The sequence below is a fragment of the Sminthopsis crassicaudata genome, chromosome 2 (genome assembly GCF_048593235.1).
Source record: "Sminthopsis crassicaudata isolate SCR6 chromosome 2, ASM4859323v1, whole genome shotgun sequence".
In the NCBI taxonomy this organism is placed as follows: Eukaryota; Metazoa; Chordata; class Mammalia; order Dasyuromorphia; family Dasyuridae; genus Sminthopsis; species Sminthopsis crassicaudata.
In genome coordinates this window covers 367,252,137-367,272,882 of record NC_133618.1, presented here as the reverse complement: position 1 = coordinate 367,272,882, position 20,746 = coordinate 367,252,137, and the positions used below count along the sequence as shown (strand labels likewise).

General features: G+C 33.3%; 1 protein-coding gene across 1 annotated transcript in view; it reads left to right on the top strand.

Moving 5' to 3' along the window:
• TDRD9 (tudor domain containing 9) overlaps nucleotides 1-20,746 on the top strand; it is a 175,209-nt gene that overhangs the window by 139,487 nt on the left and 14,976 nt on the right. Inside the window, exons 23-30 of the mRNA XM_074291060.1 lie at nucleotides 1,179-1,279; nucleotides 6,211-6,384; nucleotides 10,735-10,846; nucleotides 11,304-11,516; nucleotides 11,850-11,939; nucleotides 12,975-13,235; nucleotides 19,455-19,616; nucleotides 20,655-20,725. Coding sequence (XP_074147161.1) covers nucleotides 1,179-1,279; nucleotides 6,211-6,384; nucleotides 10,735-10,846; nucleotides 11,304-11,516; nucleotides 11,850-11,939; nucleotides 12,975-13,235; nucleotides 19,455-19,616; nucleotides 20,655-20,725 — 1,184 coding nt within the window. The remainder of the gene's footprint in view (nucleotides 1-1,178; nucleotides 1,280-6,210; nucleotides 6,385-10,734; nucleotides 10,847-11,303; nucleotides 11,517-11,849; nucleotides 11,940-12,974; nucleotides 13,236-19,454; nucleotides 19,617-20,654; nucleotides 20,726-20,746) is intronic.

The following is a 20,746-nucleotide window of genomic DNA, read 5'->3' as shown; positions in this document are numbered from 1 at the left end:
GTATCTGAGCCTTTTGATTATATTAATTGGTATGAGGGCAGAACTTATCCATCCATTCATTTTTAAATAGAATTTTAAGATTTTTCTACACTCGTGTCCAACTTTTGCCAATTCACCATCATAATTTAGATGCTTGGCATTTTATTTTTTGATTACCAGACTACACATGTAGCATTTAGAATTTGGGTTTGATCTTACAATTAAAGTGAAACAAACCAATGAAGAATCAGACAATAAAATATGAAAAAAGTTAAAGGAACTAAAATTATCTAGTTTGGACAAAAGAAATTTCTGAGAGTTTTGAATAATAATAGTCTTTAATTATTATATGACAACTCATAATTTAAAAAAAGTAACCAACTTTTCATCATTGATACCATGTTAGTCATAATCTTTTCCCCTCATATTAATTTGAGTAAAAGATAGTTTTTCTGACTGAGAATTATTCAACACAGATTATTTACTAATGGAAGTTGTATAATGTTACTCTTTGGCATATTTTAAAATATTAAATATGTATATGTATTAGGGTAATGCTTAAACATGAGGAATCTAGGTTAGACATGCCTTCTGGTCACCAAAATTAGTAGTAATAATATATACAACAATACAGAAGATATCTATGTAGCAAAAAAGGGTTAAAGTTTATAAAACTTTTGCCATAGGTTTAAAGAGACCCTACTAAGCAGTGTCAAAAGCTCATGGTAGTGACTTAAATAAATTTTTTTCCTAATTGAAATTCTATAGACTCAAAGAGAATTCTGAATACTTTCTACTTCAGAGTCAAAATTTCCTTTAATTTTTCCTTTATAAAAATGTAACAAGTAAAATTTTCTTATCTAAATTATTTTGAAGATGTTTTTAAAAGTTTAGTCTATTTTTGAATTTTTATTGTGTTAGAATTGTGGAACTTCTTTAAGGCAAAAATGAACTTTTCTTAGTGGACAACTTAATTTATAATTTTTAATTTGATTATAAATTTTTTAAAAATCCCTATTGAATAAACTTTTTCCCATGGAACCTGAGAATAAACTTTCAATTTATTTTTAAGTTTTTTAAATATTCAGTACCATGTGCCCTGCACTTAGTAGGTATTTAATTAATGTTAGTGAATTGTTGAATGAAAAAAATCATCTGTGGTATATTTTAAAAGAAGGTGTCATTTATGTTTTAAACAGCTGAAGCATATTCCTCCATATGGATTTATCTACTACAAACAACTTCAGTCTCTCTTTAGGCAATGTGGTCAAGTAAAATCCATTGTATTTGATGGTACAAAGTAAGTAGTATTTTATTTTTGTCATTCATGGCATAGTTATATGGGGAAATAATAGTTATATATAGAAATATGTAACAATATAGGAAAATAAAGAAGATTCACTGATCCTGAATCTTATAATAGTGGGGACAACTTTGATGCATTAACCTTGACACAGAACATTTATTTAGAAGACCAGTGCAAATAAGTTGTGGTGTTCTGTCTTTGTCTCATTCCTTTTATTGGAAAAATAGCCAGTATTTGTTTTCTCTCACAATCTTGAATAACCTGAACATTGATGAAGAAGCCACTTTTTAATGTCTTGGGCTTCTTGTTCCCAGCAAGTGATGAACAATAAACATTTGTTAAATTCTTATTGCTAGCCAAGTCACTGGGCTAAATAAGCCCTGTTAATACAAATGAAAATAGAAAGATAGTCTCACTTCTCAAGGAGATTATAATCTAAAAATGGAAAAATACACATAAAATGAAACTAAAAGGGAGAATGGAAAGAACACACCCTGAATGCATCCTTACTCCAGTGGAAATCCTAGGAGGATCACTCCTGTTTTACCTAGAGGGAGTTCCCTGAAGAAGAGCTTGCAGTTTGGTGTAAAGGGTGGTTCACAGAGCAGCAAAGAGGTGAAGAATGATGAGTTCCATAGACAGCAGTCATATAAAGTCTTAAAAAATGATTGGCCTCTTTTCTAACTTTATTCTACTTAAATCCATTTACTGTGAATTGTTACTGTCATACCTTATGTTTTTGCTTCCTATATCTGGGAAGAAAAAGCATTTTAGGCTCATTTTATTGGATTTGACACTGGTATAGTACTTCAAGCTGGCAAAAGCAGAGACAATATCGTGTAGTAAATTTTCGGACTTAACACTCATAACACTCAGAAGAAATGAGTTCAAGTTACAATTTTACCATTTATTTGCTATGCAGCCATGAACAAGTCTTTTTACTTTGCTGGGTCTCAATTTACAAAACTGTAAAATGTTAGACTAGGTTATTTTTATAGTCTCATCATGCACATGATCATATTTGATCACATAATCTCAGAATTGGAAGTCAATGTGAATTTTAAATGAAAACAATCAATACAATAAGATTGAGATCTTTAATCAGGGTAGGTGAGTTGTAATTAGAGTGCCCCACAGCAAGTACTCAAAATGGGGAGCTGGGAACAAGGTTTATATGGGGTACCAAGACAGAGAATGACTGAGCTTCAGGTGGGAGGGGTTTTAGATAGCTCACCACTTCCCTATGTAAGTTGTTTTATATAACAAGCAAAAGTCTTTAAAGAGATCCTGGCAATCCTGGATACTGGATCTTTTATCCTAAAGAAATCATAAAAAGGGAAAAGGACCTACATGTGCAAAAATGTTTGTAGCAGCTCTTTTTGTGGTGGCAAAGAATTGGAAAATGAGTAGATGCCGTCAATTAGCAAATGGCTGAATAAGTTATGGTTTATGAATGTAATAAAATATTATTGTTCTGTAAGAAATGATAAATAGGCTGATTTTAGAAAAGCCTGGAAAGATTTACCTAAACTGATGTTGAATGAAGCAAGTAGAACCAGGAAAATATTGTACACAGCAACAAAATTGTGTGATAATCCATGGATAGACTTGATTCTTCTCAGCAATTCAGTGATCCAAAGCATTTCCAATAAATAAACTGGATGGAAAACACCATCTTCATCCAGAGAGAGACTATAGAGACTAAATGTAAATCAGTAAATCAGATTTGTCTTTTCTCTCTCTCTCTCTCTCTCTCTCTCTCTCTCTCTCTCTCTCTCTCTCTCTCTCTCTCTCTCTCTCTCTCTCTCTCTCTTTTTATCATGTTATCCCTTTCCTGATTTTTCTCCCCCAACATGACATATATGGAAATATATTTAAAAATGAATGTACATATATGTACAATCTTAAAATGTACCTAAAAATGAATATTTTTTTAAAAAGGCTGGCAGTCTAGGGGGGAGGGTTGAAGTGGATTACTTTGGGAGATCTATGTAATAATCAGAGACTGGAAGTGACTGTGTCTGGTCACCCTTAGGTATTTTATTGGCCTGGGAAAGGTGAGTGGTGGTTCAGTCCATTCTTAGGTAATTGTGTTTTTCAGACCTCTAAGGCTTCTTTGTAGCTTTGATTATTAACAGTTATTGCCTTGATAGCAGTCCTTTCCTTGAATTAAACCTAATCTTGCAATTTCAATCCATTGGTTCCTAGTTCTATAATCTGGGGTCAAGCAGAACAAAGTCCTGCATAGATTTTATACAGATAGTGTGGCATAGTGGATAGATGCCATTTTGAGTCAGAAAGATCTGAGTTCAAATTTTGACTTAAGACATAACCCCTTAATCCTACTACACTGAGAATATGACTCAAGGGTGGCAGGAGATGAGAATTATAAGACCTTTATTAATAATTTTTACTTACATCCCACAAGTAATTCCAGATGTAGTACTTTGAATTTATTTAAATAAAAGATCTCATTTTAACAGCAAAGACTTAATAAGAACTTAAGTTGTAATTCTTTCTTGATACCAGGTCTAAGCAGAAACCCTCTACTACCTTAGCTTTCTGTGAGACTAAATCAACAACTTCGTCCATGAATGAAAGATTTTTTTTTTAACATAAACTCTTAACATTTTAAAATGTTTTGGGAAGTAGGAAGTGTATGGTAGTGGAAAGAACCTCGAACTAGAAGATAAAACAAATGGGCTCTGTCCTGGTTCAGGCATTTACTAGTGTTCTAGGAGATCTTTGGCTTTCTTTTAGACTCTGCATTGACATATTATAATGAAGTAATGGAGGTAAAAATATTGTAAACCCATCTGAAAGAACCAAAGGTCAAGAATTTCAAGGGAGTTCATGAAAAAGAAATGCAAATGAAGGTAGCCTAGCCTACCAGACCTAGAATTGTATAATAAAGCAGCAGTCATCAAAACCATTTTGTATTGGCTAAGAAATAGAGTAGGTTAGGTTCATGAGGCACAAGTTAATGACTATAGTTATCTAGTGTTTGATAAGCCCAAAGACCCCAGCTTCTGGGATAAGAATTCACCATTTGAAAAAAAATTGCTGAGAAAATTAGAAAATAAAATGGCAGAAATTAGGCATTGACCAATAACCAACACCCTATACCAATATAAAATTAAAATGGGATCATGATTTAGGTATAAAAAGTGATACTATAAGCAAATTAGAAGAACAAAGGATAGTCTCTCAGATTTGTGAAGAAGAAAAGAATTTGTGGCCAAAGTAGAACTAGAATACATTTTGAAACGCAAAATGGATAATTTTGATTGTTAAGTTAAAATGTTTCTGTACAATCAAAACCAATGCAGACAAGATTAGAAGAGAAGCAATAAATTGGGGGGAAATTTTTACATCCAAGAATTCTGATAAAGGCCTCATTTCTATAACATATAGAGAATTGATTCAAATTTATAAAATTACAAACCATTTTCCAGTTGATAAATTGTCAAAGGATATGAAGAGATAATTTTCAGATGAGGAAATTCTCTAAATCACTATTGATCTGAGAAATGCAAATCAAGATAACTCTGAGGTACCACTACACCTCAGATTGGCTAAGATGACAAGAAAAGATAATGATAAATGTTGGAGAGGACATGGAGAAAATGGGACACTGATAAATTGTTGGTGCAGTTGTAAATCCAACCATTCTGGAGAGCAATATGGAACTATGCTTAACGAGTTATCAAAATGTGCATATTCTTTGATCTAATGGTGTTTCTACTGAGACTGTATCCCAAAGAGATCACAAAAAAGGGAAAAGACCCCCATATATGCAAAAAATGTTTGTAGCAACCCTTTCTGTGGTGGCAAGAAAATTGGAAACTGAGTGGATGCCCATCAATTAGAGCATTGGCTAAATAAATTAATGGTATATGAATGTTATGGAATATTATTGTTCTGTAAGGAACCATCTGTAGTAGAGCACCAGCCCTGAAGTCAGGAGGACCTGAATTCAAATGTAGCTTCAAACACTTAACACACTTCCTAGCTGTGTGATCCTGGGCAAGTCACTTAACCCCAATTGCCTCAGGGGAAAAAAAAGAAAAAAAAAAAAAAAGAAAAGAAACTATCAGTAGGATGATTTCAGGTCTGGAGAGACTTACATTAATTGATTCTAAGTGAAGTGAGTAGAACCAAGAGAACATTGTACACGGCCGCAACAAAATATGCAATGAACAATTCTGGTGAACATGGCTCTTTTCAGCAACAAGGTGATTCATGCTAATTCCAATAAACTTGTGATGGAGAGAGCCATCTGTACCCAGAGAGAAGACTGTGGGGACTGCCTGTAGATCACAATATACTTGTTTGCTTGTTTTTTGTTTTCTTTCTCAATTTTTTTTCCCTTTTTGGTCTGATTTTCTTGTGCAGCACGATAATTGTGGAAATATGTGTAAAAAACAATTGCATATGTTTAACATGTATTGCTGTCTAGGGGAGAGGGTGAGGGAAATGAGGAAAATTTTGGAACACAAGGTTTTGCAAGGAAGAATCTTGAAAACTATTTTTGTATATAGTTCAAAAACAAAAACAGAAAGAAAAAAGAAAATAGTGTAGATTCAATTTAGATGTGTACCTGATAGTCCAGAAACATAGAATACATAAAGTAGAGAAATATACAAGAATTATAAATTCAGTAAGATCTCACTGTATATATATATATATATATATATATATATATATATATATATATATATATATATTTGTTGTATTTTTAGGCACTTAACTCCTTTCCCTTCCTCCTCCACTTCAGTACATGCTAGTAATGTGTTATAGAATGAAACATTCCTGTGAGTTTCAGAAAGATTGATTAGGGAATAGAACTGATCTGGAATGATGTTATTACATATAGTTAATACTTTTTTGAATAAATAATTATTTTTCTTTTTATTTGGGAATAGGGCATTTGTAGAATTTTCTCGTAATCCAACAGAAAGATTTAAAACTCTTCCTGCTGTATATATGGCAATTAAGATGTCTCAGCTAAAAGTTTCACTTGAACTCAATGTTCATGCTGGAGAAGAAATCGAAGGCAAAGTACAAGGAGGAACAGTTACAAAGCTGAGGAACACAAGGTAAAAGTGGTGACACATTTTTCTTTCTGCCAGCTTGTTAATTTTCATATTATAAGGCCATTTGATGTGATGGATCGTATGCTCAGAGGGCCTGAGTTAGAATTCAGAATTTGGTACTTCAAACCCCTGGAACAATAGGCAGTTTTCGTTTAGTGTCTCAGAACCCCCAGTTTCCTTATATATAAACTGAGAAGGGTTGTTAGGGTTATATGAGTTAAAGTCTGAAGTTTCTTTTTTGCTATAAGTCCTGTGTTGTGTTATCAGTAGAAGTTAACCTACCCCCCCCTTTCTCTCTCTCTCTCTCTCTCTCTCTCTCTCTCTCTCTCTCTCTCTCTCTCTCTCTCTCTCTCTCTCTCTCTCTGTCTCTCTCTCTCTTTCTCTCTCTCTCTTTCCCTTCCTCCCACACACTCTCTTGCCTTGAACTTGAAACTTTCTTAAATGCATATATAGGCTTCATAAAGAACTTGGGGGGGGGGAGTCTCATCTTTCTTTAAAACTATCTGGTTTTAGATTTACTTCCAAGCATTCTTCACATTGCATCAGTTGATTATGACTGTCCTTGAGCTGTGAGAAGGTTCTTTCTCATTTTTTGCCATCCAGTGATAGAAAATTATTTATAATGAACATCAGCGTGGTCTACTGATAACTTTTAAGTCAAAAGATCCAGATATGAATTCTCCTTTAGATTCTCCATTTGTAAAATGAATATAAGAATACTTGAACTAGAGTTCTTATGAAGAGAGCCCTTTGAAAACCTTAAAAGTTTCTCTCCAAACTTCATTTCCTTTTTTAACAGGGTTACTAACCTGGAAGTGATGAGAATGCTGAATTTATTAATTATAATGGAACAGATGCAGAGAGGTGGACTGGATAATATTATTCAAATAAATGGTTTATAACTGGTTATAAATGACTGATCTAATATGTTCACTATCAGTGTGGAAGGAAATTGGCAGAAAAATGCCTCCAGGGATATGTATTTGTCCCTGTGCTATTTAATATATTCACCAGTAGCTTGGATGAATGCATATATGGCATGTTTATTAAATTTATGGATGGCACTGAGCATTGAAGAATAATTAATACATTTTATCCTGAATATAGCAGAGTCAAGATCTTGTCAGACCATAAGTTTGTACTTAATCTAAGAATTTAGTAAAGTTAAGCATAAAGTCTTATCTAGAGGTATGCTGGAGTCAGATCTAACCAGCCAGTGAAAGTCCATTTAATTTTCAATGTGAGCATTCACACCTCAGAAATAATACATTATTTTGTCTTTTATTGTTAATGCAAAAAAGTGCGTACACATTTTCCCCCTAAAGAGCTCAGTTGTTAATATCAGCCTTTTTCCAGTTTAGTCAAGAAAAACAAGTTATATCCATGGGTTTCTTCCTGCTAAAAATGGCAGACATGTATGTATAGGGAGCGTAGTTAGAACTGAGGTTGGGGTGGGCATAGGCAGCAGGGATTATAAAGATAATATAAGAAAGGGTGATGGTATAATGCCATAGTGGTCTAATCAAGTTATATTGAGACAAAAATCATAGGTAGGGCGGGGTAGTGATAATTGCATAGTGATTTTCAGAAGGTCATATCAGATTTAGTCACTAATTTGAGCCAGTCAGAGTTTGTTCTGTAGCATAGCAGTGGGAGTTCCAGGTTCAGAAAGCAAATATTGCAATGAATTTCTGATGTACTTAGCTTAATAAATGTTCAATTTATCTTTTGCTTGGCTGATTCTGATTCCAGGGTCAATCTGGCTTCCTCTGGATAGCAGGGGAGTTTGAGTAAATGAAGAATGAAGGTGGTTAGTAAAAATCATTAACAGTTTCCATTTCATATTAAATATATACCGGCACACTCCTATATTGTTCTATAAACATTTCTTGATCTCAGTGGGAGTTCATGGAATGAAGTCATTACTATACTGTAAACCTGGTGTCTAATAATAATAATAATAATAAAGATAACTGATATTTACATATCACTTTAAAATTTTCAAAATGCTTTATATCCATTTCCTTTGAACCTTACAAACACATTCTCCAATCTTACCCTTAAATTTCAAAAACATTAATTTCCCAATTATAGGATGAGAAAGACATGATTAAGTCACAGAAGCCTTGAGGACTTCAGATTTTAATGGATCGAAGTCTCAATATGAGTCAAGCTAAGTGACATAGTCACTCACAAAACTATGAGATACTGTGAAAAAGAAGGTGATACTTCCCTTCTTTTCCATCTTAGTTATACCTATCTGGAGAATTATTAGGTTATACCTAATCTGAAGAATTGTGTTTAATTCACCTTGTCACTTTATAAAGTGCATAGATAAGCTAGAAAGCAAACAGAAAATCACATCCAGGATGTGTAAAAGATCTTGAGTTTGTTGTATGAGGATCATTTAAACAAAATGAAAGTGTTTATCCTGAAAAAGTGAAGACTCAGGAAGAACTTGATTGTTGTGCTCAAATATCTAATTAACTGTCTTGTAGAAAAATGGATATAATTCTGTTTGGTCTCAAAAGGGAGAACTAGTAGCAATGAAACCTGCAGAAATGCAAATGTACACTCTATATAGTAGCAAATAGTATACAACTAGACTGTATGAGTTACCTTAATGGTTACCTCTAGAAGTATGTTTTCTGTTCTTGAAGATATTCAGGCAGAGGTTATGATTACATTTCAGTATGTTATAGTGAGAAATATTTTTGATTTAAGTTTGTCTATTAATTCATTACTGAGCCATTATAAAGCCTTGAAAGGGAATATTCGCAGAAGATATATAATTAGTAAGATCAGAAATCTCAAATATTAATCAAGATTGCAGTGAATGGCTGTGATCTAGGGTCCAGATATTTTAAGAAATCTATTTTCCCATTGGCATAGATCTCATGCAGTTTACAGTTTCCCATTCTTTCATATATTCTCTGTAGAGAATTCACCAGGATCAGAGGACTAATATAATTCTTTAGCATATCTCAAATATCAACATAGCACTTAAGCTGCCCACTTGTTAAATCATGCTCTTCTTTTTGTAACTGGTCACTCAACAAACATTTAAGGGGATATTGCATGTCAAAACTGTGCTAAACACCAGGGATAAGGAGAAAAAAAACCAGTCCCTATTCTTAATGAACAGCTAAATGGAAGAGACAGTAATGCTAACAACCATATAACAAACAAGATATAGACTTGATAAATTGGATAATAGATGGAAATACAAATAGTAAGGGGGATTGGGTAAGGTGTCTTGTGGGAAACCTTTAAAGTGGGATCTAAACTAAGACTTGAGGGAAGTCGAGAGGTGGAAATGTGGACAGAGAATATTCCAGTTATGGGTGAAGAGCCTTGTGTGGAACAGAGAATAGGAGGAGGGGCTTAATTAAGTCAGGCACTTCTTGGAATATTTTTAATGTTTTCCAATAAATATTATTTTATAGTATTCTTGGTTTTTTATATATTGTATTTGGGATCACTGAATTTGAATTCCAAATTTCCTACCAAGTTATTTTTATAATCCTCAGCAAACTATTTAGCTTCTCTGAGCCTCATTTTTCTTCTATGTAAAAGGAATGTGGTTGGGATAGATGACCACTAAGGTTCCTTCAGAATCTGGATTTGAGGCTTTGACAAGAAGCACAACAATGGTTGTTAATAATTAGTTCTAATTGTAGGACAAGCACCTATTTAAGAGTAGATTACCTTTGTCTTTTTTTTTTTTCCCCCTGAGGCTGGGATTAAGTGACTTGCCCAGGGTCACACAGCTAGGAAGTGTTAAGTGTCTGAGACCAGATTTGAACTCGGGTCCTCCTGAATTCAAGGCTGGGGCTCTATCCACTGCACCACCTAGCCCCCCCAAGAGTAGGTTAACTTTGAAATCTAATTGGCTTACTCTCTAACTAAAAGGCATGATCGTTAGAAATAAGCTTTTTTTTTTTTTTTAATTTTCTGAATTTAATTTTACAAAATAAAGATTTCAGGCATGCCACTTAAATGTGCCTACTGGGCACGCAGCTTAATTGTTGAATATCATGTATCATATTTCTTTTTCAAATTCCTGCACAAGGGTCTTGTCTTGATGTGGCAAAAATGGTTTATTTGGCGATCTTCTAATGTTGCTTTCTGAAAGAATTTATTTAGATTTCTGTGACTCATCCTGGGGTTTTTTGACAAAGAAACTAAAGTTTAAATAATTCAAATGCCATGAATTTTATAATTTAGCATTAATATGTGACTTTGAATTAAGATATTACATTTCATATTTGTGTATAGAATATAATGATAATTTAAAGCACATGAAAATGACTTGTGTAACATTACTTTAAAAAAGGTTATGTATTTATTTAGAGTGAACGTGGACTTCCAGAAGCAGACAATTGATACTATGCAGATCTCATTAGATGCTCTAGAGCAGTCACAAGCAATTACAAGCCTGCTCTTAACTATTGATGTCACTGAGGTATGAGAAATTGGGCTGAGAAGACTGTATTTTTCCTTTAAGTTGAATTGAATCAACTGTATTGAAAACTGTATATTTTATTAGAAGCTCTAGATTCTAATTAAGTTTGCTAGTGGTCAGTATATAATATGATATAGTTCACTCTGATTTAATATTATTTCAAAGGGTAATGTTATGTTATTGTTGTGAATACTTTATCCAAATATATAGAGCATAACTATTTCCCTTTAGGTGATTGTCTACTTATTTTTGAATTGTAAAATGTTTGAGCTGTTAGTGAAGCTGATAATTCATGTATTTTCAATATTTTTTTATATTTGAGTCTTTAAAATACAATTTTAGTTAAGTAAAAGATAATGATATATGAAATTTTGTGATTTAAAAAGCCTTTTGACCATTTGGTTTGGTAGAGAAATCCCTTTTTAATTACATTGTTTCCTTTTTTTTTTCTTAAAAGGTTGTAGAAGTTGGTCACTTCTGGGGTTATAGGATTGATGAAAAGAACACAAATATTCTGAAAAAGCTAACAGTTGAAATAAACCAGTTGAAATTGGTGCCTTTGCCAATTCGTCCTTATCCTGATTTAGTTTGTCTGGCACCATTTGCTAATTTGAATAAAGAAACCTACTTTAGAGCTCAAATCCTATATGTTTCTGGAAATTCTGCTGAGGTATGTTATTCACTTAATAAGAGCTTAATAAGATAAATGAGACAAGATTTTTACATTGATAAAAACCTTTTTTGATACATATTAAAGGTGGGAAATAATGTTATTAGAAAACGATGTTAGTAAAATTAGATTGATTGTTCTTGGTAACTCACTAAAGGAAGGTACTCAGTGTAGGGAATCTATATTTACTTAGATCTATTATGTTTAATCACTGAATTACTGTTGTCACAATTCTGTATTATTATATTACAAATTCTTTTTGATCCTGAATTTTATAGTCTTTTGATGACTTATTTCTACTTACCCTTCTGTTTCTGATTCTTTATTGTCTAGGTCTTTTTTGTAGATTATGGTAATAGATCACATGTAAGCCTAGATCTTTTAATGGAAATCCCTTGCCATCTTCTAGAGCTTCCATTTCAGGTAAGGTGAAAAGAGGAATGACTTTCTAACTTCCTTTTCCCTCTACAGATATAAAAAATCCCTCAAATATGTTTTCTTATACTACTTATCTCTCAGCAAAAGGTTTGGAGATTGTCAAATATAAGTATTAATTTTCTATCCATAGTCTCAACTCTTCAGCTTAATGGTCATGTTTCTTATATTTCTTACTATGATATAGGGAAGCATCAGACACTTTTTTTTCATTACTATATTATTATAATCTACTATTAAAATCCCTTTTTTTTTGGTGACATCTCTCAAGTCAAAGGATTTATTGACTCTGAACTTACTTTATGATTTTGGGCAAATCATGTCATTTTTTTTAAACCTCAGGGTTTTTTGTTTTTGTTTTTGTATAAATTGAGAAAATTCGATCAGATGATCTCTGAAGTTCCTTATAACTCTGATATATGAGCCAGTGATTCTTAAAAATCTTCAGAGATTCTTATGTCTTCAGAGATAGTATAGCTATGCCTGGCAGTTTCTAACCAAATTAAAAAAGCTTATGGAGTACAAGCCTAATGATGAATGTTTTCTGTCATTTAAGGACCTACCTTGTTAATTAACAAGAGGTTCATCACCAAAAGGTTGACTACCAAATGATGTTTTGGAAGTGGGGCATAGTTATTCAGGAAACTAAACCTTGGAAGGATTGGGATAGAGAGAGGCTGTATCCATATCAATGAAATCATTAATCTCTTAAAAGAAACATAAATATACACAGTATTAATATAAGTTTAGAAATGAAATGTGAAATCCTGTCTTATCTCTGCATTTTCTTTTATGCAAATGCTTTTAAATACACTTGTGTAGTCAAGGAGTCAGATATACAGTAAAAAAGGTCATATATCTTTTGAGATGATCAATAGGTGAAGTTTTGTATATTCTTAAACTAAGCCTTTTTAGGGCTTCATTTTTTTGATATCTATGTCCAGCATCAGTATAAGACTTCAATAAATGTTTGCCAAATAATTGAATTTATAAAATGTTGTTGCCCCTATATCTGTCTTGTAGGCTCTGGAATTCAAGATATGTAAGATGCGTCCTTCTGCCAAGTCTCTTGTATGTGGAGAACACTGGAGTTATGGGGCCAGCCAAAGGTTCGCTGCTTTAGTCAATGGCTGTGCTCTTATAGTGAAAGTATATTCAGTTGTACACAGTGTTCTGCATGTGGATGTGTATCGTTACTCTGGAATTAAAGAAGTGGTCAACATTCGGGATGTGCTTATCAAAGAATGCTATGCTGAATTAGCAGAAGAATCTTATGAATCAAAAGTAGGTAAATTTTTATAAGGAATTTTGCTTAACTGGATGACATGGCATAATTCATACTGACTTCAATGGGACTCTGGTGCTGTCTAGAATGGAACAACAAAATTGGGTGGTAGGCAGAGGCTAAGAGGGCCTGCCTCTTTAATTTAAATGATAATGGAAATCTGAAGATTCAAAAATATTGAAACTTTTCTGGGGCGGGAAGTAGAGGGGAGAAATCCAAGAAGTATGATATTGAATTACTCTAATTAAGAGAGACATATATAATAGGAAAACTATATCTATAGCATTCTTGTGATCAACCAGCTTAGAGATACTTGTCAAAGAAGAGTTAAATTACTGTGGTATGCCTACAAATCCAAACACTTAACCAAAGGATGCTGGCTCTTTGGGATCACCACTTCCTTTTCTTGTTGTTTATTGTCCTTTGAATGATACTTTCCAGGACTTTTTCAGGAATTGTAGTCAAGCTTACTGGTCTGTGGTTTGTTACCTCTGCTTAATTTTTCTTTTTTTGAAAATATGAAAAACCTCTACCCATATTCAGTCCTATGTTATTTTTCTTGGATACTGTGATCTTTTCTTTTAAATTTCTAGTGATATCTTTAGTTTTTATATCACCTTCATTTTAAAAAATATATTTCCTTTCCCTACCTATTGGGCCAATAAATTTTTTTAAAGGAATGGGAAGGTTGTGTAGCAAAACTAGGCAATACTTCAGTCATACCTGATGGCACATATTGTGTTCTACACCCATAAGAAACTTCTCTCTTTGCAAAGAGCAAAGGAAGCTGCATTTTTTCATCTCTTCTCCAGGGCTGGATTAGGTTATTATAATTAGATAATACTTAAGTTTCTTTTATGTTTTATGTTACTTATGTTATTTTCATTGTATATGTTGTTTTCCTAGTCCTGTATCAGGTCAGTTCCCATGTTTCTTTGAATTCTTCATATTTGTTATTTCTTACAGATAGAAATTGATATTCATGTACCACAGTTTATTTAGTCATTCCCCAGTGGGTGGGCATCCATTTTTTAAGCTACTACAAAAGAATGCCGCTGTGAATATTCTGAAGTACATATATACATATATATCAAACCTTTCTTTCTGATTTTTGACCTCCTTTGCCAGGTCTTTGGTGCCCCAAATGTAGATCATTGAAACCTTATGACTTTAATTCACCAAGGGAGCTAACTAGGTACTTTCTTACTCCTCCTAATGTATCTTGGGTATCAACTTCTTATTACCATTTTTTGTTCTAATGTCTCCAGATCAGAGTTGCTTTTCCTCGGATGAGATTCTTCCCTTCTCCCTCTGTTTCACATTTTTTTCCTCCAATTACATATGTCATAATTGTAGACTATGATGAATAATGAGTAGAACATTGAACTTGAAGTTAGGAATACCTGAGTTTAGATCTTGTTTCATATATATATGTTTCATATAAATTGTATGACTCTCATCAAAACCATTTGGTGTACTGGCTAAGAAATAGAGAAATCAATCAGTGGAATAGGTTAGGTCCACAGGACAAAATAGTCAGTGACTATAATAATCTAGTGTCAAAGACCCCAGCTACTGGGATAAGAACTTGCTTTTTGACAAATAATGCTAGGAAAAGTGGAAATTAGTATGACAGAAACTAGTCATTGACCCACACCTAACACTCTATACCAAGATAAGATTGAAATGGGTTCATGATTTAGGCATAAAGAATGAGATCATAAATAGATTAGAGGAACAGAGAATAGTCTACCTCTCAGACCTGTGGAGGAGGAAGGAATTTATGATCAGAGGAGAATTAGAGATCATTATTGATCACAAAATAGAAGATTTTGATTACATCAAACTAAAAAGTTTCTGTACAAACAATACTAATGCAAACAAGATTAGAAGGGAAGTAACAAATTGGGAAAATATTTTTAAAAGGAAAGGTTCTGACAAAGGTCTCATTTCCAAAATATATAGAGAACTGACCCTGATTTATAGGAAACCAAACCATTCTCCAATTGATAAATGGTCAAGGGATATGAACAGACAATTCTCAGATGATGAAATTGAAATTATTTCCACTCATATGAAAGAGTGTTCCAAATCACTACTGATCAGAGAAATGCAAATTAAGACAACTCTGAGATACCACTATACACCTATCAGATTGGCTAAGATGACAGGAACAAATAATGATGAATGTTGGAGGGCATGTGGGAAAACTGGGACACTGATACATTGTTGGTGGAGTTGTGAAAGAATCCAGCCATTCTGGAGAGCAATCTGGAATTATATGCAAAAGTTATCAAACTGTGCATACCCTTTGATCCAGCAGTACTACTACTGGGCTTATATCCCAAAGAAATACTAAAGAGCGGAAAGGGACCTGTATGTGCCAAAATGTTTGTGGCAGCTCTTTTTGGTGTAGCTAGAAACTGGAAGTTGAATGGATGTCCATCAATTGGAGAATGGTTGGGTAAATTGTGGTATATGAAGATTATGGAATATTATTGCTCTGTAAGAAATGACCAGCAGGAGGAATACAGAGAGGCCTGGAGAGACTTACATCAACTGATGCTGAGTGAAATGAGCAGAACCAGAAGATCACTATACACTTCAACAACAGTACTGTATGAGGATGTATTCTGATGGAAGTGGAAATCTTCAACATAAAGAAGATCCAACTCACTTCCAGTTGATCAATGATGGACAGAAATAACTATACCCAGAGAAGGAACACTGGGAAGTGAATGTAAATTGTTAGCACTACTGTCTATGTACCCAGGTTACTTATACCTTCGGAAGCTAATAATTAATGTGCAACAAGAAAATGGTATTTACACACATATATTGTATCTAGGTTATATTGTAACACATGTAAAATGTATGGGATTACCTGCCATCGGGGGGAGGGAGTGGAGGGAGGGGATAATTTGGAAAAATGAATTAAAAAAAAAAGAATGATATTATAAGCAAATTAGAAGAACAAAGGATAGCTTACCTCTGAGAGCTATGGAGAAGGAAGGAATTTGTGGTCAAAGAAGAACTGAAGTACATTATTGAACACAAAATAAATAACTGTGATTATATTGTTAAAAAGTGTTTGTACAAACAAAACCAACGCAGACAAGATTAGAAGGGGAAGTAGTAAACTGAAAAAAAAAATTTACATTTAAGAGTTCTGATAAAGGCCTCCTTTCTAAAATATATAGAGAATTGGCTCAAATTTATAAATATTCAAGCCATTCTCCAATTGGCAAATGGTCAGAGGATATGAACAGACAATTTTCAAATGAAGAAGCTAAAACCATTTTTAGTCATATGAAAAGGTGCTCTAAATCACTATTGATCAGAGAAGTGCAAATTAAGACAACTCTGAGATACCACTACACAGCTCTTAGATTAGCTAAAATGACAGGAAAAGATAATGACGAATGTTGGAAGGGATGTGGGAAAACTAGGACACTAGTATGTTGTTGGTGGAACTATGAATGAATCTAACCATTCTGGAGAGCAATTTGGAACTATCCAAAAGGCTATCAAAATGTGGAGTATTTACTGGGTTTATATCCCAAAGAGATCATAAAGGAGAGAAAGGGACCCACATGTGCAAAAATTTTTGTGGCAGCCCATTTTGTAGTGGCAAGAAACTGTAAACAATGGATACCCATCAATTGAAGAATGGCTGAATAAGTTATGGTATATTAATGTTTTGGAATATTATTATTCTGTAAGAAATGACTAGCAGGATAATTTCAGAGAGGCCTGGAGAGACTTATATGAATTGATACTAAGTGAAATGAGCAGCACCAAGAGATCACTGTACATGGCAATAGTAAGATTATAAATTGATCAATTCTGATGGATATGGCTCTTTTCAACAATGAGAGATGATTGAGGCCAGTTTGAATAAGCTTGTGACAAAGAAAGCCAATTACACCCATAGAGAGGACTGTGATGTGAGAACTGAGTGTGGATCACAACATAGCATTTTCACTCTTTTTGTTGTTTGCTTGCATTTTGTTTTCTTTCTCATTTTTTTCCCTTTTTGAACTGATTTTTCTTGTGCAGCATGATAATTTTGGAAATATGTATACCTATATTGGATTTAACATATTTTACATGTTTAACATATTTGGATTGCTTCCTATCTATGGGAGGGGAATGGATGAAGGATAGGAAATTTGGAACACAAAAGTTTTGCAAGGGTCAATGTTAAAAAATTATTCATGCATATATAAATAAATATAAAAAGCTTTAACAAAAATATTTGGCAGAGTTCTCTTGCAATCTGTCAGTCAATCAATAAATAAGTCAATTAATTGGTTGTGTGACCCTGAGTGAATCACTTAAACTCTTGGTGCCTCAGTTTCCCGATCTGAAAAATGAAGGGGTTGGATTGCATGCTCTCTAAAGTTTCTAACTCTGAATTTATGATCCTACAATCTAAAATACTTCATACTCAGAGATTTTTTTCTTTTGTAGAGAAAAAGGTTTTTCCATTAGCCAAAATATTGCACCAAAGCAAAGAGGAGGGCTATTGCAGGTGGGTGCGAATAATGACTTTGTCTAATCAAATATAAATGATCTGCCACAGAGGTCCTCCATCATGTGAAAAAGGCATTTCTTTTAATCCTTCCTTACATAGAGAAAAATGGCCCCACTTGCATAGTTTCATTTCCCTGTCTTTTATCTTGCAATTATTTCACATTATCATCCATATCCTGTCATCCAACTGCATAAATTCCAAAAGTTCTGTCCTGCACACTCTTTTACTTTCTTTTGGTGATAATATCACCTTCCATTGATTTGATGATCTCATCCATGTTGATGGCTCATAAATCAGTGTGACGAGATCTAGTCTTTTTTGAGTTTCAGTCCTTTGACTACATCATTTTCTCTCTGAGGGAAACCAAACAGTTCTTAACAGTTGCAAGGAGAATTACTAACTGCTTCTTGGATGCAACATATAATTAAAATGGTCTTGTGTCTTTCTCTTAGTTGATGATCCCAGTTCATATGACTCTTGTAGTTCATAGTTTATATAACAGTGGATCTGGCATTTCTTCTCTAGACCTCTTTCTTCATATGTAAGATGAATAGAGTGACCTTCATATATGGTCCCTTCAGGCTCCAACAACTCTGTGATCTGTAACATGAAGGAGCCAGGAAACTCTGGATTATAAATCCTTGTTCTGACATTACAGATAGAACACTAGGGGTATCTGTAGGCATCTTCTAATCCAAACCTTGCCTTGTTTTTGCAGATGGGGAAATAGCCCCAGAGAAGCAAAAGTGATTCTTCTGTTGAGAGTCAGGATATTCAAGTTTGAATCCAGTTTTGACATTGATTAATCTTCATAGTAATGTTCAAAATTGGAGAGAATACTTATAACTTTAGAGTATTACTGTTATAGGCAGAGGGCTTTCCAAACTTTAAAATACCATGTAAATGTGAGTTTTTATTGTTCCTTTCAGTTTTCCTGTTTACAAAATAAGAGATAAAGATACAAACCTTCTGCTAATATTTTCCTTTTTATTTTGATAATAGCGGTTTTTTTTTTCAAAATACATGCAGAGATAGTTTTCAGCATTCACTCTTGAAAAACCTTGTGTTCCAAATTTTTCTCCCTCTTTCCCCCCCCACCTTCCTTCCCTAGACAGCAAGTAATCCAATATAAGATAAGCACGTTTTGCTAAATTTTTTTTAAATTTTAAAGAATTAATGTGCCTGTATCTCCAAGCCATTTCTTTGATAGATATGAAGGGGACATTGCAGCTGGTTTTTTTTTTTGTTGTTGTTGTTGTTGTTTGGGGTTTATTTATTTATTATTTTTTTTTTTTGGCTTTTTTTCTGTAGTATTTTAACCAATAATAATTAAATAAATAAAACTTTAAAACAAGCCCATTTTATAGAAGACAGGGTAAGGTGTTTCCTTGATGCACCTAAGAGAGTAAGCATGGGAAAAAGGAGCAAATATGTATGAAAATGATAGCCACCCAAGGGATAAGTGTACAACTGAATTCTCCTGCAACTTAGCTAGCAAGTGAGTATGGCTCTTGAATGCAATGATTTATGATCATATGAGGAATGTGCCGCAAATTTGATAACCCCATGAGATTGTGCTGTTGTCTTCTTTCTTTGGAGTTTTAATGGAAATGGAGGGATCAAAATAATTTTCTTTGTGTGTGTAAATTAAAAGATAAGCTTTTCTTATAATTCTGTTTAGCAAAACAACGAAATGCTGAAGGAATTCTTTTCAAAGTCAGTGGAAAATGCTGCCAGTGCAACTATACCACCAATAACTCACAGTAAAGAAGATGAAAAGTTTCTGATCCGAATATTGTTAGACAGCTTTTCTGCCAATAAACTTGGTGCCCCAAATTGTAAGGTAATTTTTATAAATTATCTTTTGAATACTCTAAAAAATTATTATCCTAGGCCTGTAACTTTGAAATTTCTAAATTCCATGGACATTTAATTCTAGTTCCTTTTCCCCCCAAGTAATTTCTTCTTTCTTAAATTTTCCTAGAATATTTTAGATCTCTCCTTACCCCTACTTACTTTCTTTTGTATCATATTTATTTGAATCTGTATCTTCCTATTTCTCTGTTAGATTTCAAGTTCTCCGTGAATTATGTCATTTTTCTTTTTTGTATTCCTGTACTCTAGCACAGTGGATTTTTGTTGTTTTAATTAATGTAAAACTTATCTTTTCAGAAAAAGTATGATTTGCAAGTTAGGCTTAGTCAATATTTTGCAGATCAGTAAACTTTGTGAATTCCATCCCAGGTATAAATGTTTGTCTCTTCCTTGACAAAAGAGGTTCTTAATTAATAGAATGGGATCTGTTAGTAAATCTTAGCTCCAAGAATTTGGAAAGTTTCTTGCCTGGTTGTTGCTACTTCACCACCCTTTTTTCATTTCCCGGGGTTTCTAATAAGGAAGGAAAATGGACTTAGCAGTACTGCTTCTTTCTTAACTCAGAGAATTTACTGTGAACTCCATGGAGTTAGAAAGACTTTGAGCCTTGGGATAAATGGAAAAAAAAACAAAATTACAAAACCTCACATTTGTGTAATATTTCTACAAAAATGTAAAATTCACTGATGAATTTTTTTTAACAAAGCTTTCATTGAAGGTGTTAAAATTTGTTGGTCAAAGATTTTTCTTAGTATGTAATTAAATATGTAATTTTTATGGAATTTAAGACAAAAATTCAGTGAATTAAGGCTCCCCACCATTATTGTTTGTCTTCTTTTATAACTTAAGAATGTCTCTTCTAGTTGAAAATTCAAAATGTAATTTCTGGAAATGGGGTTTTTGACTGGAACATAATGACAGGGAGAGGTTAAGAAGTATAATGAAAAAAGTAATCCTGTTCATTGATAATTCTGTTTCTGTTTTGTTTTTAATATTGTATGTGAAGGTACTACTTCATGGTCCTTTTAATCCCTATGAGCTGAAGTGTCACAGTATGACCCGAATATCTAAGTTCAGGTATGATAAAATTAAATCTAT